The sequence below is a fragment of the Scyliorhinus torazame genome, chromosome 19, assembly GCF_047496885.1.
Source record: "Scyliorhinus torazame isolate Kashiwa2021f chromosome 19, sScyTor2.1, whole genome shotgun sequence".
In the NCBI taxonomy this organism is placed as follows: domain Eukaryota; kingdom Metazoa; phylum Chordata; class Chondrichthyes; order Carcharhiniformes; family Scyliorhinidae; genus Scyliorhinus; species Scyliorhinus torazame.
In genome coordinates, this window is record NC_092725.1 from 84,976,061 (window position 1) to 84,993,282 (window position 17,222).

Here is a 17,222-nt window from a genome sequence, read left to right on the forward strand (position 1 = left end):
TGTGGGAAGAAACCGTAGCACCTGGAGGAAACCCACGCAGACCCGGGGGGGTGGGGGGGGGGGGTGGTGCAGACTGCGCACAGACAGTGATCTATCCGGGAATCGAACCTGGAACCCTGGAGCTGTGAAGCAACTGTGCTACCGTGCCGCCCATTATATAGGTCAAGGACAGAGATGTTTGCATGAGAGTAAGGTGGAGAATTAAAATGACAAGTGACTGGAAGCTGGAGATCATGCTTGCGGACTGTTTCACATAGCAGTCATCAATCTGCATTTGGTTGCGTAGGTAACATGCAAGCTGGAGCAGATTTGTCAGTAGCAGGAGGGCTGGGAGCGAAGAGAAATGCTGGGGAGTGGAAGAGGCCTCTCCAACATGGTGCTATTTGGATCCAGCAACACTACATCACATCCAGCCAACTGAGTTAACTGACCCCCTAATATATAGTAATGACCTCGCAAAGCTTTGAGAGACCAGTATGCCTTAGGATAAGTTGTTCTTGTACAATATTGGGTTGGATCAGAGGTTGTGTCTAACTGAAGCCACCTAAGACAGTTTTTGAAGAAATGAGATAACAAAGCCTTATTTTCGTTCATTGCTAAATGTTGCATGGTGTTTTGAAACGAAATAGCTTCCACATATTGGATAATTAATTGTGTTCATTTTTCCATTCTGGAATTTAACATAATGTGGGTTTTGTTGTTGTATTGAAAGAGATTCTCAAGTGTTCAGCTGGTTAAATATGTTTTCAAAGTAGAAAACGTAAGCAAAGACATTTTCTGTTACAGAGTTTCATCTCTTCGACTTGCATACCAAGACCTTGAAATACAAAGAAAAAAGGAAGATGAGCAATTGAAAAAATTGGAAGGCAAAAAGAAAGAGCAAGCAGAGCGATTGGGTATGGGCTTCAGCAGCAGAGCGTAAGCAACTTATAATGTTACAGTGCTTATTTGTGAGGCAGGAAATAAAGGGTAGTGTCATGTGAGAGTACCTTAAGAAATGGGTGTTTATAAATGGGTATGTATGTAAATATCTGTAGTGAGAGTACCTTTTAAGAAATGGGTATTTATTACTTCAGTGATGTCAGAAAGTGGGTGGAGCTGGGCTGTCTGTCAGCTTTTTACTTTCGTTTTAGGCTATTTGCTGCAGGGTGTGTTTTAGTTTCGTTTTCAGAGCTGGATAGCTGCAGTCACAGCCAGAAGGTGTATTAGAGTCTCTCTCTCTGTAATCTAAAGAATGTAAATCGAACCTTTGGTGATTTAAAACTAATAACTGCTCTTAGTAGTGACTTTAACCTGATGTGCTTCTGCTGAAAGTTTTTTTTAAAAAAAGTCTTCTGGATGTTAAAAGGACAGCTTAAGAATTACTTAGTGTTGTAATCTTTGGGGGTTGTATTTGAATTAATGGTTGCTAAGATAATTGGAACTGAAGGGAGGCAAAACTGTGATGGCTTTTAGGCTGAGTGGAGGACTGGGGAAACAAAAGGGAAGGTCGGGATGATTAGCGGGTGGAAGGGATTAAATAACCGATGTCGTGAGACAAAAGGCAAAGGGAGTGGTAATGGTTGTAGTAGAGAAATAAAGCATTGGTTATAGTAAAAAATAAAGCATTGGTCCAAAGTGAATGTCAGTGACCGAATACTGAACAGCTCTGTCTGAAAGCAAATAACGTCAATGCAGACTACAAACTGACACCTTTGGGGAGGTGGGGTGGTGTGGGGAATTGGGGCGGGGGGTTAGAATCAAAATGGAGGATAGAGTTCATGGTCTGAAGTTGCTGAACACGTGGTTCCATAAACTTGTACTGAGCTTCACTGTAACAGTGCAGCAGGTCAAGGACAGAAATTTGAGTGTGAGAGCAAGGTGGTGAATTAAAATGGCAAGCAACCAGAAGCTCAGAATCATGCTTGTCGACTGACGGAGGTGTTCCCAGTCTGTTTTTGGTCTCCCCAATATAGTGGGCATTGTGAGCAGTGTATACAGTACACTAAATTGGAAGAAGGACCAGTAAATTGCTACTTCACTTGGAAGGAGTGATTGGGGCCTTGGGACTGTGAAGAGAGAGGTTGCACCTTCTGCTATTGCATGGTAAGGAGTTGGGAGGCTGTGGTATAGTGGCATTGTCATTAAACTAGTAATCCAGAGACCCAAGGTAAGGATCAGGTTCGAATTCCGCCGTGGCAAATGGTGAAATTTGAGTTACAAAAATGTGGAATTAAAAGTCTAATGATGACCATGAAACCATTGTCGATTGTCGTAAAAAAAACATCTGGTTCATTGATTTCCTTTCCTAAAGGTCATTAGCCATCCTTACATGGTCTGGCCTGCATGTGACTCCAGATCCGCAGCAATGTGGTTGACTCTTCATGCCCAACCAGCGACGGCCACATCCCATGAACAAATTTTTAAAAAATAGGAGTGGACTTTTTGAAATGCTCACGGGAGGCGAAGGAAAAATGTATTTGGTGGTAGACATCATCTAGAGGTGGCAGATATGGGGGGAGGATGATCCTTTGTGAAGGCCAGTGAGGTAGGTAATGAGGACAACAGGAACCCTACCCCAGTTCTGGGAGGGGAATGAGGGCAGCACGGTAGCATTGTGGATAGCACAATTGCTTCACTGCTCCAGGGTCCCAGGTTCGATCCCGGCTTGGGTCACTGTCTGTGCGGAGTCTACACATCCTCCCCGTGTGTGCGTGGGTTTCCTCCGGGTGCTCCGGTTTCCTCCCACAGTCCAAAGATGTGCAGGTTAGGTGGATTGGCCATGATAAATTGCCCTTAGTGTCCAAAATTGCCCTTAGTGTTGGGCGGGGTTAGTGGGTTATGGGGATAGGGTGGAGGTGTTGACCTTGGGTAGGGTGCTCTTTCCAAGAGCCGGTGCAGACTCGATGGGCCGAATGGCCTCCTTCTGCACTGTAAATTCTATAATAATCTATGAGGTAAGAACCTGAGATCCAAGATTGGCAGAGAACTTTCTTTGTTCTAGACTTTCTTTGTGGTGGTTGAGGAGTACATTGAAATTTTGTTAATATCCTATGCCCTTATGGTAAAGGTGATAGAAGAAGGTTTCTTTGCAATGTATTTCAATGATGGTGCCAAAGGTTATGTGTCTGAATCTGGGTGCTAACATTTTTTAAACATTTTGAAATCGCCTATCAGTTCTTGTCAGTAAGGTGCTAAATGCAATAAAATAGAGCTTTATGTTGTGCCATCTTGTAATGTTCTGCCTTTTCTCACTTTTTTATTCCTTGTAGTGGAGTTTCCCATTCTGTATTATCAGATATGCAAACAATAGAACAAGAGTCACCCACGATTGCAAAATCTTCCAGGAGAAAATATGAAGATGACGAAGAACCAACATTTACTACTTCTCATTCCAGGTAATTGAGGTGTATTTCTATGTTTCATTCTGAAGTGTTACAATATATCATGTGGGGGGAAACCCATGTGACCAGAAAGATGAGATTTTAGAAATGTTTGGGGCTGCCATTGCTACTGGTTGTTTCCTCAACAAAACACGGAAGGATGCAAGAGCGTGAAGTACGAATTAGCTTTATCAGCAATGTAAGTCATTGAATGGGTCCAAAAGGTTTTCCTGATTAATTCATAATTTTGTAAATATTATTCCCCTTTGAGCATTGGAACATTTCCGTCATGGAGTAAACAAAAAAAACTCAGTTGCCTCGGGGGGTTACAAAAATGACTTTGGTTGAGAGAACATAGGGAAGTAACCTTGTGGCGATGTTTGCTCATGCTATTCTGAGAGAGGTTTTTCAACAGCACGGATAGGTTCTCCCTCTGGTGACGATTGTTCAGTTGCCTGACTCAGTAGTATACTGTTTCAAAGTGGTATTGATGCAAATGTCATGGGAGTATTCCTTTAAGAAATATTTTTGTCTTGTCACATGGCTTCAGTGGCATCATTGTGTGGATGAAATGAAATGAAAATCGCTTATTGTCACGAGTAGGCTTCAATGAAGTTACTGTGAAAAGCCACTAGTCGCCACATTCCGGCGCCTGTTCGGGCAGGCTGGTACGGGAATTGAACCGTGCTGCTGGCCTGCCTTGGTCTGCTTTAAAAGCCAGCGATTTAGCCCAGTGAGCTAAACCAGCCCCTGGTTTATGGAGCTGGGTTGTGGCTCTGGGAGTTGGCTTTACGTTTACTTTGGTTTGGGGCTGGTTTGTGGCTCTGAGTTTTTGCTTTCGTTTTCACATTTGACTGCTGTGCTCAGAAAGAGAAGTATCTTGACCTGGCTCTCTCTCTTTTTGTTCTGCTAGGGCTATTCGTTCTTTTTCCCTCATTTCGTATTCAAGCTGCTTTAATTCTTTTTCATGTTCAAGCTGCTTAATCTGTAATTGAATTCTTGCTATTTCCAATGATTCTGACTGTGTCTCAGGCAATTTTAAATGCTCAGCTACCGTCGTAATGACCTCTTCTTTTGGTATTCTGTCAGGCAATGTTAACTGCAATGTTTTTGCCAAATCAAAAAGCCTTTTTTTAGTCTCCGTTTGTAAGGTACTGCATGCGACCTTCTCCACCCCCAAAAACGTCTGAGCCTCTGAAAGAGCCATTGTCCAAAACACACTCCCTATTTAAAATGGAATACAACACTTGAAAAGCAAACACAAATATGCTCACCCCTCACTGTCTTTAAGTTCACTAAGCCAATCCAATCACGAAAGATAGACTTTTATCCGAGACAAGCCCCCAATTTGTTATGGGCCAGGGTTTAGAAAACTCCAAAGTATATCATGATCATGGAGTTCACCTGACCTACAACTGTTTATTAATTTTGGTTACGATGAACACAAGAGCCTGCCTTTCAGGTGTTATTGAACAGAGGTCTTAGGCGCTTTTAATTTAAAAAAAAAACTAGCTTTATTCTACAAATTTTGTTAACATTTCTATAACCACACACAAGCAACAATTTTTATCGGCTGCAGACATAAATACCCCACACAGCTACAGTAATCTATTTATAACCCTTAATGACTCCCCCTTAACTCTTCCAATTTAATAGCAAGATCCCATAAACCAAAAAAAGGCCTTTTCAAAGGTGTGGCCCAACACACGGCACTCTTACCGTCTTTAAGGCTTGATATGGATACTCGTGTTTCCTTTCTAAAACAGCAGGTTTGAATTCCTTCCAGAAAACAATGATCTCTTTTCAAGTCATCAAGTAGTCTGGAACCAGCTTTTAAAATTAAGATAGAGAGACAGGCCAAGATACTTCTCTTTCTGAGCACAGCAAACAAATGTAAAAACAAAACCTCAGAGCCACAAAGCAGCCCCAAACCAAAGCAAATGTAAAACCAACTCCCAGAGCCATAAGCTATGTGATAAGACAAAAAGGGACACTCCCATGACACAAACTAGGACTCAAGTGACCTGTCTGCATGCCTTATCTGTGCAGTTTGCGATGCAGGGACACTCGAGAAAGGGTTGAAACTAAAATGACTGAGTAGAATCATGCTGTATAGGAAACCAGCATTGAAAAACATTGACACTGTCTTCAATCAGCAGGCCAGTTGGTTTTATTGCACGTCATTCTGATAGTCTGCACCTTCTGATAACTCCCTGACCACTTTTCTCTCTTGTTGAAATCAGTACTTTAGTTGGAACTGTATGATTTATCACTAGATTTTGATTACAGTTGATATACTACTCTAATTACTTCTCAAAGAAATATTTTACAAAAAATAAAGAAAAGTACAGCACAGGAACAGGCCCTTTGGCCCTCCAAGCCTGTGCCGCCCATCTAAACTAAAATCTTCTACACTTCCTGGGTCCGTATCCCTCTATTCCCATCCTATTCATGTATTTGTCAACATGCCCCTTAAATGTCACTATCATAAAAGCAAAATAAAAACAGAAGATGCTGGAAATACTCAGCATGTCAGGCAGCATCAGCTTGTTTCAGGTTCACCAGACTTGAGGAAAGGTAAGAAATGGACTATATTTGAAGCGAGTGGAAAAGGGTGAGGAAGTAGGACCAAAGGGAAGGCCCGTGGAAGACTGGAGAGATTAAACAAGATTTGGTGGTGCAAGGCCAGAGGGAATGGTAATGGACCAGATCCTGGGCTTGGGGAATTCTGGAAGTGCGCAGTGATGGTTTGTGAATTTGCTTCTTTTCATGTAGGAAAACTGACATCTTGCATAGCTTGTTATAGCAAGACATTAGCAGAATTTGTAAATAACATAATAAAACGTGGCTTTTGAATTTGATGGGTTATTCCTCACCCACCATAAGAATTCTAGTGAAGTTTGGAGGGGATGGAGAGGGGCTGGGAGGGTTGGAGGGAGAGGGACTGTATGTGGTAATGGTGACCATGGGTGATTCCTGATTCCTTTTTGCCATTTGTTTATGTTAATATGCGGGCCAATGTCTGGGGTTTGGTGGGAGGATGGGATCGTTGTTATTGATATGGGTATTTTTTTTAATTTAAAAAAAAAATTTAGAGTACCCAATTCATTTTTTCCAATTAAGGGGCAATTTAGTGTGGCCAATCCACCTTGCCGGCACACCTTTGAGTTGTGAGGGCGAAACCCACGCAAACACAGGGAGAATGTGCAAACTCCACACAGACAGTGACCCAGAGCCAGGATCGAACCTGGGACCTCGGCGCAGTGAGGCTGCAGGGCTAACCCACTGCGCCACCGTGCTGCCCTTGATATGGGGATTGACATTACATTCGTTACTGATTATTGTTTATTGTTGGGTGTAAGTTTGGGAGAAAATGTGAAAAAGGAAGAGAATAAAAACTATTAAAAAAAAAAAAAAAGAATTTTACGATGCAGTACGACTGTGAACCACCATACTAACCAGAGAACTTGTATTAAAATATAATTGTTTTCTATAACTAAAGTGAATCTACACTAGTGAATTTATGCACAAATATACCAGCATTCAGCAACGTTTTACATAGCACCTTCATCATAATAAAATATCCTTAGGCAGTTCACAAAAGTGTTATAAAACAAAATATGACAACAAGCCAGATATGGAGATTTAAAAAATTCATTCATGAGATATGGCCAATGCTGGCTAGGCCGACATTTATTGCCCATCCCTAATTGCCCTTGAGAAGGTGGTGGTGAGCTGCCTTCTTAAACTGCTGCAGTCCATGTGGTGTAGGTACATCCACAGGGCTGCTAGAAACGGATTTTGACATGCTAATATAATTCCCAGTCAAGATGGTGAATGACTGTGGAGGGGAACTTTCAGGTTGTGGTGTTCCCATGTATCTGCTGCCCTTGGCCTTCTAGGTGGTAGAGGTTGTGAGTTTGGAAGATGCTATTGATGGAGCCTTGGTGAGGTGCTGTAGTCCATCTTGTAAATGGTACACACTGCTGCTACTGTTCATCGGTGGTGGAGAGGATGAATGTTTGTAGAAGGGGTGCTGGTCAAGAGGGGCTGCTTTTTCCTGTATCTACAGGACAGCATATCTACAGATGAGCCACATGTCTTTACATCATAAACTCAAGATGCTCTCTCCTTCAGATTTATCTTCAGTTCCTTGATTTGTAGAGTTTTTAAATGTTTCTGTCAAACCCCTACACTGCCCAGTTTCCATCGTCTGCCAGTGCTCAACCCCCCCCCCACACACACACGGACACCCACAGCACTTTCCCCCCCACCCCAGCAATCTTCCCTCCCCCGCCCACAACCACATGACCCTTCCCTTCCCCCCCCAACTACAGCACCCTTCCCTACCCCCCCCCCATAGCCCCCCCACACTTAACGCCCTTTTGCCCCATCGCCGCAACGCCCTATTGCCCCCATCGTCGCAATGCCCTTTTGCCCCATTGCCGCAACGCCCTTTTGCCCCCATCGTCGCAATGCCCTTTTGCCCCCATCGTCGCAATGCCCTTTTGCCCCCACCTCCGCAATGCCCTTTTGCCCCCACCTCCGCAAAGCCCTTTTGCTCCCACCACCGCAACGCCCTTTTGCCCCCACCGCCACAACGCCCTTTTGCCCCATCGCCACAACGCCCTATTGCCCCCATCGTCGCAACGCCCTATTGCCCCAATCGCCGCAACGCCCTTTTGCCACCATCGCCGCAACGCCCTTGTGCCCCCATCGGCGCAACGCCCTTTTGCCCCCATCGCCGCAATGCCCTTTTGCCCCATTGCCGCAACGCCCTTTTGCCCCCATCGTCGCAATGCCCTTTTGCCCCCACCTCCGCAATGCCCTTTTGCCCCCACCTCCGCAAAGCCCTTTTGCTCCCACCACCGCAACGCCCTTTTGCCCCCACCACCGCAACGCCCTTTTTCCCCCACCGCCACAACGCCCCTTTGCCCCCACCGCCGCAATGCCCTTTTGCCCCCACCGCCGGAATGCCCCATCGCTGAAATGCCCTTTTGCCCCCATCGTCGCAGTGCCCTTTTGCCCCCACCGCCGCAACGCCCTGTTGACCCCACATGCCTCCGTCTCCGTATCTCTCCTCCCCGTTGCCACATGTAAATGTTCACTAAACTCTCCCGACTCATCCTCACCCATTCCCCCTCACTCCATCTTCAACCTGAATATTGCTTAAATTCCTCATTGCCAGGGTGGGGTTGAGAGGGACTGAACATTGTTGAAGGCACTATCGAGACAGGGGGTGAGCATTGTATTTGGATTTGGATTTGTTTACTGTTGTGTGTATCGGAATACAGTGAAAGTATTGCTCAACGTGCAGCTCAGACAGATCATTCCGTACATCAAAAGAAAATACATAATAGGGCAACCATAAAATACACAATGTAAATACATAGACACAGGCATCAGGTGAAGCATACAGGAATGTAGTACTGAGCAGTGGAGAAGATGTGTGAAGAGATCAGACCAGTCCATAAGAGGATCGTTTAGGATTCTGGTAACAGCGGGGTAGAAGCTGTTTTTAAATCTGTTAGTGCGTGTTCTCAGACTTTTGTATCTCCTGCCCGATGGAAGAAGTTGGAAAATCAAGTAAGCCGGGTGGGAGGGGTCTTTGATTAGGCTGTCCGCTTTCCCAAAGGCAGCAGAGCCACTGGATGGGAGGCGGGTTTGTGTGATGGACTGGGCGGTGTTCTAGACTCTTTGTAGTTTCTTACGGTCTTGGGCTGAGCACTTGCCATACCAGGCTGTGATGCAGCCAGATGGGATGCTTTCTACGATGCATCTGTAAACATTGGTAAGAATCAATGTGGACCTGTCGAATTTCCTTTGTTTCTTGAGGAAGTATATGCAAATTGCAGTGGATCTAGGCATTCTGGGAGTATGGAGTTGCTGTACTCCATGACCAACCTCTCAAAGCACTTCATTACGATCGATGTCAAGGCCACTAGATTATAGTCATTGAGGTACGTTGCCTGGTTCTTTGGCACCAGTATGATGGTCGTCTTCTTGAAGCAGGTGGGGACCTCAGAACAGAGTAGGGAGAGGTTGAAGAAGTCCGTGAATACATCTGCCAACTGGTCTGGGCAAGATCTGAGTGCACGACCAGGGACCCCATCCGGATCCATCGGCTTCCGAGGTTTCACTTTCAAGAAGGCCGATCTGACTTTGAAAGCTGTGACGGTGGGTATGGGTGTATCCGGTGCTGCTGTCGCAGTTGACAGTGGTTTGAATGTTTCCTGCTCGAACTGAGCATAGAATGCATTGAGTTCATCGGGGAGGGTAGCGCTGCTGCCAAAGATTCTGCTTGGAGATTTTGTTGGGGCCTCCGGCACGAGTATTCTCGGTAGGGAATTGTCAGATTTGTTGAGTAGGGAGGGGGCAATGAGGGGTGGTGTTGGTGAGTATTCTGGAGTGTAGCTTTGAGGTGTGGGTTGTTTTGGAATGCAGAGCTGTTTTGAGTTAAGGATGCTGAGTTGTGTCAGAGGTATTGAAGTCTGTAGGGAATGGGGTGCGACTTGTGTCAGAGTTGTCATTGTGCTTTACTCCAGCTGACTTACTAAAAAAACATGGGTGCGATTCTCCGTTCCTGAGACACCGGGGTAGGATTTGTGGACTTCAACGACAGCAAAACTGGCACTGCACCTGGACCGATTCAGCGACCTTGGCTAGCACCGGCGCCACGTGGAACACAATTGATTCCAATGAGAAACGGTGTTGGATTCGCTGGATTCGCCGGATCCGTGATTGACACTCCGGAGGCTGACGAGCTGCAGCCGCATGCACACATTACACTCCCTACACACACACACACTCATCCCAGCCAACAAGATGGCACTTGTGCTGGAGCGCGCCCATCCCACTGATGGGTTGTCTGGGGCCAGAGGGCATCTTGGGTGCCCTGGGGAGACACACATACGACCTATGGCCCTAAGTTCACAGTGAGCAGTCAGCAGCGTGCGCAGCCATATGGCTGCCTTGCCAGCTGCGGCAATGGAGCTCTGTGCCCACCCACCTGACCTCCCAGCTCACCTCCTGGCCACCCTGCACAGCTCCTTCCCCCCCCCCCCCCCCCCCCCCCTTTCCCCTAGCAAAAGACACCCCCCACCCCCCTCTCCAGCCAGCGGCAGAACTGTCAGCAATCTATGGGGATGTTGGCCACTTTCCGTACCCTCCCTCTCTCCCTCAGCAGCCATGGCGCCTGTTTCACGATTTTTAAAAGCAGAAGTGAACCTCGCCGTCGGGAATTCACCCCAGTGGAGGCGGAGAATCGCAGAGGCCCCGGAGGATATCGGGTCAGGCCTGCTAATGATATGCCAACGATGTTTACTGTGTGTGCGTTCTGGAACACATTGACACTGCTGTCGAAGCACCAGAGAATTGCGATTTGCCAGCGCCCACCATGATTTCGGGGTCAAAACCGATTCTCTGCCCAATCGCATTTCCCGATTCCAGCATCCATTGACGGAGAATCCCACCCCATACCTTTCAACTAGACGGCGGAAACTTACCATATTTTTTCAAAGTGTCGGTTCTCTTGAGAAAATTGGGAAGAATCCCACCAGCAGCCGGAAACCTCGCCGAGTATTCAGCCACTTTATCAAAAAAAATGTTTCCACATGACTCACAGCGCACGCCTGACAATATGCCTCTGATTCGCTCACCCAGGAAAATAATCTCTGTAATCAGTGGGGCTCTCCTTTAAACACTCCCCAGCACTTGTTCCAAGACCAGTTGGGGAGGTGGCTGCGAGGAAGTCAGCACCATGTTTCACACAGGGACCCCTCCCCGAACTCCTGAATGGTGTAGAGCAGAGGCGTGACTCCTCTATCTGCGATCGACCAGACATCCATCAAGCAAGGTCACCAATCTCGCCTGGGAGGTAGAGCCATGGTAGTGAGTGGCAGCTCGCTCTTTGAGAGGACAGGGCAACAGTGTGAGAAGAAGATGAATGACCTCCTTTGCGCTGTCAGGATAGATCTGCACCCCTTAACACCTCCATGATGATCTCTCACCCAGCCACCTCATGGATTCCCAACACTTTGCGTGGCGGCCCACCCTCCCAGCAAATTAACTGCTCCTCATGTCCCACACATGCCAGACTTCATTACTATCTGTTCTGGCTGGACTCTCCCCATCTGTCTCATTGTATGACAAACTCTAGCACATCTGGTGTGAGCAGGCATAACCTGCCAGTGTCATACCCAAGATGACAAACCTAATGCCGTTTGAGGAGAGAGCCCTTGAGCTGGCCTGCGTGAAACAGTACTGCAATCCGTGCAGAGGGCAAGGTGAGGGCAGCAGACAAAAGTGAGAATCCTCAAGACATGATGCAAGCCTCGCGCGAGGTAACTTTCTCCCGTCAGTCTGCCCTGTGTGATGCACTAATGCCATCTCGCTTCCCTTGCAGGGCAATCAGTTGACCTGCCTGGATTATCCTCGCGCCCCCTGGAAACCACAGACCAGAGAAGCTCTAAGGGAGACGTCGAGCCGTCAAGCAACCATTACCTCCGGCAGCCCCTCGGTGGAATAAACTAGTAGACAGGCTTCTGGGTCACTCACTGGAGAGCACCTCAGAGCTGAAGATCCACAGCAGGCAGAGGCAGAGACACCCCAGGGATGTGGCATTCTGAGAGATGCCGGACACCCAGGACACTGCTGTGTCCCTGGCCGATTACGTGATCCTTCATCCAGCTGTCCCAGAGCATAATTCACTGAGGCAGGAAGTCCCAGCGATAGGGCTCGCTAATGATATTATGTATTAAAATAAGGTTCCCGGACTTCCATGGCACTTTTATTGTTACCCCATTGATGAGAGGCCTGGAAAACCGGAACAGGCAATCTCACCGGCGAGAATCAAGTTTTTCGATTCTCACCGAATTTTCTGCCTATGTCGCCGATGGCTGATGTGGGCTCAAAATCACCCCACTGTCTGAAATGTAGCTTCTTTTGTACCATAGTGCATTTTTGAAAAATGATATTTTGTTGTCATTATGTTGACTGTCTTTAATTTATAGCAGTTGCTGATGGTGACTGTATTAAGTTCAGATATGGAAGAATAATTGGGTGGTGCGATGTGGGTAAGGTTGACACAAACAGAAATATCAGTTAATGCATCAAAAATCCATTCTGTTTAAGTCTACAGTGGAAGATTTAATGTTTTGAGAGACTGTGACTTTTTTCTGTTTCCTCCTATCCCAACACTTTAGGTATTTCGATGATCCACTGGAGATGGGAGGTACATTTTCAAAATGGGATGATAATAGTGATTCCTTTTGGAAAATGGAAAGCAGCAGCAGCAGAGAGAAGGACATATTTACTTCAAAGATATCGTTAAATGACGGGTATAGTTTCTAATGAAAATATCCTATTTGCTGTTGTGTCTCATTGTTGAATATAACTGCTTGCTTTCAGTAAATGAAATAAACAAATCTTGTTTACTTTTGTTTTACATAAATCCATTTAAGGTTGACAAATGTACGTTAGAGTTAGCCCAAACGTAGCTCTTGTTTTCGCCTGTACATTTATTGGCGCCGGAATGTGGCGACTAGGGGCTTTTCACAGTAACTTCATTGAAGCCTACTTGTGACAAGTGATTATTATTATTATATTTCATAGTGTTATTCTTGACCAACATATTTACTAGCAAATTATTTGCCACTTTAATGTTTGATTTTAATTCTGTGCTGCATTAGCTTATACATTTGCAACGCTAAGGTGAATGCCAGAAATGTTTACACAAAAGCAGCTGTGATGGAAATTGATGTTAGTTTTAATGTTGCTGTCATCTTTCCAGGCCTGCTCGTCGTAAACCAGAATTAGATTATGTAGTTGTTTCTGAGGATGCGCAAAGGAAATTTGGCAATGTCAAAGCCATTTCTTCAGATATGTATTTTGGAAAACAGGATTCTGCAGAGGTGGGTGTTTCACCATTTTTATAAATACCTGCACATGTGATCGGTCTTGATGTGTTAGCTGTCTACTATCTGTTCAGATGCATTCAGCAATTCATACCAGCAACAAGAAAAAGTTACATTTCTCCGCTGAAGGAATGCCTGCCAACACCGATTTCAACAGTGCAGAACAAATCAAACCAATTAATCAATTTCTCAGTAATGAAATTGAGCTGTGAGACCTGATGTGAACTGTGTGCAGTGGTGTTTTAGGAAATATACTGGCATGAACAATGAGTGGCTATCTTGTTGAAATGCTGGAGTTTTCATATGCACCTTTACACCAAATAGAATACTTAATTGATTGCTGTACCTTGAATGGCAAATGTTATTGGTGCTAGTACAATATTAATAAATGAAACCTCCAATTACTTGAAATGTAATATTTATGTAAATGTATTACATAATGACATATAATTAAGTTCTTATGTCATTTGAAAAGGAAATTACATTATCTTTGGGAAATTGGGGTCACAGTCATTATTTTTCACACAAAGAGCTTGGGGTTTCCTCTCTGCCATATGCAAAGATGCTGTTGAAACAGCCCGATCCCATAATGCGCTCCCCCAGTAAAACCTACACTTAATTCATTACTCATTGGTACTAAATTTGTCGATCATACTCAGCAGCCATAAGGAGAACTATGGTAGCAAGCTGAGATGTTTCTTCGAAGGTTGAGGTTTTGGCTAGTTTATTGAGAGTTTATATTTTTGTCTAATCAAATGCCTCTTGCCAAAAGTACTTGATACTAAAACTGTCAAATATTTATGTAGTGGATCCATCTCCTCATTGGTCCTTGTTCAAGGGTTGGAGGGTAGGGAAATGACAACTTTTTTTTATAGTTAAAAGTCTATGGTGGCAAACAAACCCTTATACTACCCTATCTGGAAGACTTTCTTTGGAGAAACGACAATTATTTTAATATTTCACAAAGTTTTAATTAGGGATTTGTATCTCTAAAATATTCTGTAACTTTATCATTCAGCTTTAAGGCCAGAACTGGTATGAGGAGCCCTGTTTTAATAATTAATCATGTTCAGTGCCCCAAAAATGTCCTTATTTTAACTTTGCGATGCTTTGTCTGCAGTATGAAGCCAAAACTCGGCTGGAACGATTTTCAGGAAGTTCAGCAATCAGCTCATCTGATTTATTTGATGGTGAAAGGAAGCAAGCATCAGGTAAGAGGCCAGCAATGCATAAAGACTGGAGGAAAACTGAGTACGCATGTAAACTGCGGTGATTATTCTCTTATCTCTCCCACCAAAAAGATATCATACCTCATCTCTTTTTTTTTTTCTTATGAAAGATTTGTTTAGTTTCACTTTATTTTTTGTAGACGTATGGTTAAAGTCATAGAGTCTATACAGCACAGAAAATGCCCTTCGGCCCATCAAGTCTGCATCGGCCAAAAACAACCACCTAACTATTCTAATCCCGTTTTCCAGCACTTGGCTCATAGCCTTGTATGCCTTGAGATCACAAGTGCACGTCTAAATACTTCATAAATGTTATGAGGGTCCCTGCTTCCACCACCCTTTCAGGCAGCGAGTTCCAAACTCCCACCACCCTCTGGGTGAAATTGTTTTTCCTCACATCTCTTCTAAACCGCCTGCCCCTTACCAATCTCTGAAAGACTTTAACAAAGAAATCTAACTCTTTTCATCGAAAGGCCTTATTCAGCAAAGGTATCACGGATATGGTCCAAAGGTGTATAAAAGGATTTGGAGTGCAGATCAGCTAACTGAGTGGCAGAGCAATCTCAAACCACTGAATGGTCTACTCTTAACCCTAGAAAGAAAATCCCATCATGACAAAGTCTACAGATACCAATGGCAGGTGGTAGAATGTACCATCTGTAGTTAAGGAATTTCAAAATACTTGTTTTCAAAGAATCAACAATTCTCTTTCTCTATGTTTGAAGTTCCATGGCCAAAAATAATCAGACTTCAAGGCTTAATAAATGGTGCAAGCATCTACATGAATGGTTTGTCAATTACTCCACCCTATAATGTAAATGAGGCAGGTTCCCTGGCACTGTAATTCTCATTATATTGCAGAAATGATGCGTCACCAGATATTGACACATTTGAGGAAGATGTATCTGCTTATTCCACATCACAACACTGCACAATATTGAAGTGTTTGTTATTTGATTCCCATAATTTTGCATTGTTAACAACCCTGCTGATGTTAAATCTAAGGGTATCCCAAACCCCAGAAAGGTAATTTGGAACACCGGTTCTCAGTGGTGTATCTTTTCAAGTTGATATGCCGTGATAAAATTATGTGAACCAGGGAGGATTAGTCCAGTCATTGTGTGAACAATTAATAAGGAATATTTATTAACAAGACAAAAAAACACGACACGAAGGACTGCAACACTGAATTTCACGGGCTATACACACAGTATGACATGAAATTACCTCTTGCTTCCCAACTACCTATGTTTCCTGAACTCTGCAACACCCCTTTTTTCCCAAAATATATCCAATATTATATAACTCGAAGATAAATTCAGCAAATAATTACCCCACGCAGGTTATGGGCCACATTTGGGAAAACTGTCTTCACTTTCAGCGAAGGCAAAATCTGCTTGGTTCAAGTTTTGATCTTAACCGGCTGCCTGTTTAGCCATAGTTTGTTTTCAGGAGACTGTTTCTGCAGCTAATGTGGCTGATGGTAGCTGTATTTGTGTTTGTCTCCCTTTTCTCACAATAATAATAATCATTATTAGGCCGACGTTAACAATGCAGTGAAGTTACTGTGAAAATCCTCTAGTCGCCACAGTCCGGTGCCTGTTCGGGTATACTGAGGGAGAATTCAGAATGTCTAATGCACTTAACAACACGTCTTTTGGGACTTGTGGGAGGAAACCGGAGAACCCGGTGGAAATCCACAGGGAGAACGTGCAGACTCCGCACAGACAGCGATCCAAGCCGGGAATCGAACCCGGGTCGCTGACTCGGTGAAACAATAGTGCTAACCACTGTGCCACCATGCCGCTCTTTGCCCATTGTGCTATGGGTATACCATTTTCTCCATTGAGGCTATCCACCCTGTGGAGTCAGCTTTTGGCATGTAGGTGTCAATTTCCTTATCTGTCCACTTCAAAGTTACCTTTTTTATAACCCCATTGCTTTCCTTTCGTCATCTGAGTAAACACTTGCTTTCCACTGATGTGCTAATTCACATCTTAACATCTTTCAGACATCTCCCTGCTTTTCTTTCATCCAAATTTCATTTTTTAATCTTAATTTTCCCTAATTATTTACAGCATTCACTACCTTACTTGGAAAGACATTCTGAATGTTGATCCCCTTGCATGAAGAATTTCCTCCTGTCATGTGTTAAATTTGCCTTTTTCTTTAAACCTGATCCCTCCCCCTCCCATACTAGTATCACAACTTCAATGTTCTGGATGTGCTTTTTTCTATATGACATACAATTGTATGTTTGCAAGAGACCCCATCCTAGTTGGCTTTATCCAAAGTCAAAAAGCTGAGGTTTTTCTGGTGTTTTCTTCCAAATTAATGTCACAACCGTTGGCTTGAGTGTTACCCTGGTTTATTTTAACATGATTCTAAAATTTAAAACAATTTAAATGTAATAAAAACAGAAAATGCTGAGTAAACTCAGCAGGTCTGGCAGCATTTGTGGAGAGGGGCCTGCCAGACCTGCTGAGTTTTATCCAGCATTTTCTGGGGGGGGTTTCAGATTTCCAGCATCTGCAATATTTTGCTTTAATTTAAAAGTAATGTTCCTTAGCATTCTTGTAATGTGTTGATTATATTTTTCTCTGGTTGGCATATTCAGTTTCCAGCTCAAAGTCAATGCCGATTCTGCACAGGAAGTGTGAATGGTTGCAGGAGACTTGAGGAATAATAAATACCCCCCCCCACTAAAAATTCCATCT

General features: G+C 44.2%; 1 protein-coding gene across 3 annotated transcripts in view; it reads left to right on the top strand.

Moving 5' to 3' along the window:
- Window positions 1–17,222, top strand: part of LOC140396271 (ADP-ribosylation factor GTPase-activating protein 3-like) — a 91,077-nt gene that overhangs the window by 69,300 nt on the left and 4,555 nt on the right. For all 3 annotated transcript variants that reach the window (XM_072484656.1, XM_072484658.1, XM_072484657.1), the window contains 5 exons: window positions 787–918; window positions 3,252–3,377; window positions 12,566–12,700; window positions 13,153–13,273; window positions 14,397–14,487. In XM_072484656.1, coding sequence (XP_072340757.1) covers window positions 787–918; window positions 3,252–3,377; window positions 12,566–12,700; window positions 13,153–13,273; window positions 14,397–14,487 — 605 coding nt within the window. The remainder of the gene's footprint in view (window positions 1–786; window positions 919–3,251; window positions 3,378–12,565; window positions 12,701–13,152; window positions 13,274–14,396; window positions 14,488–17,222) is intronic.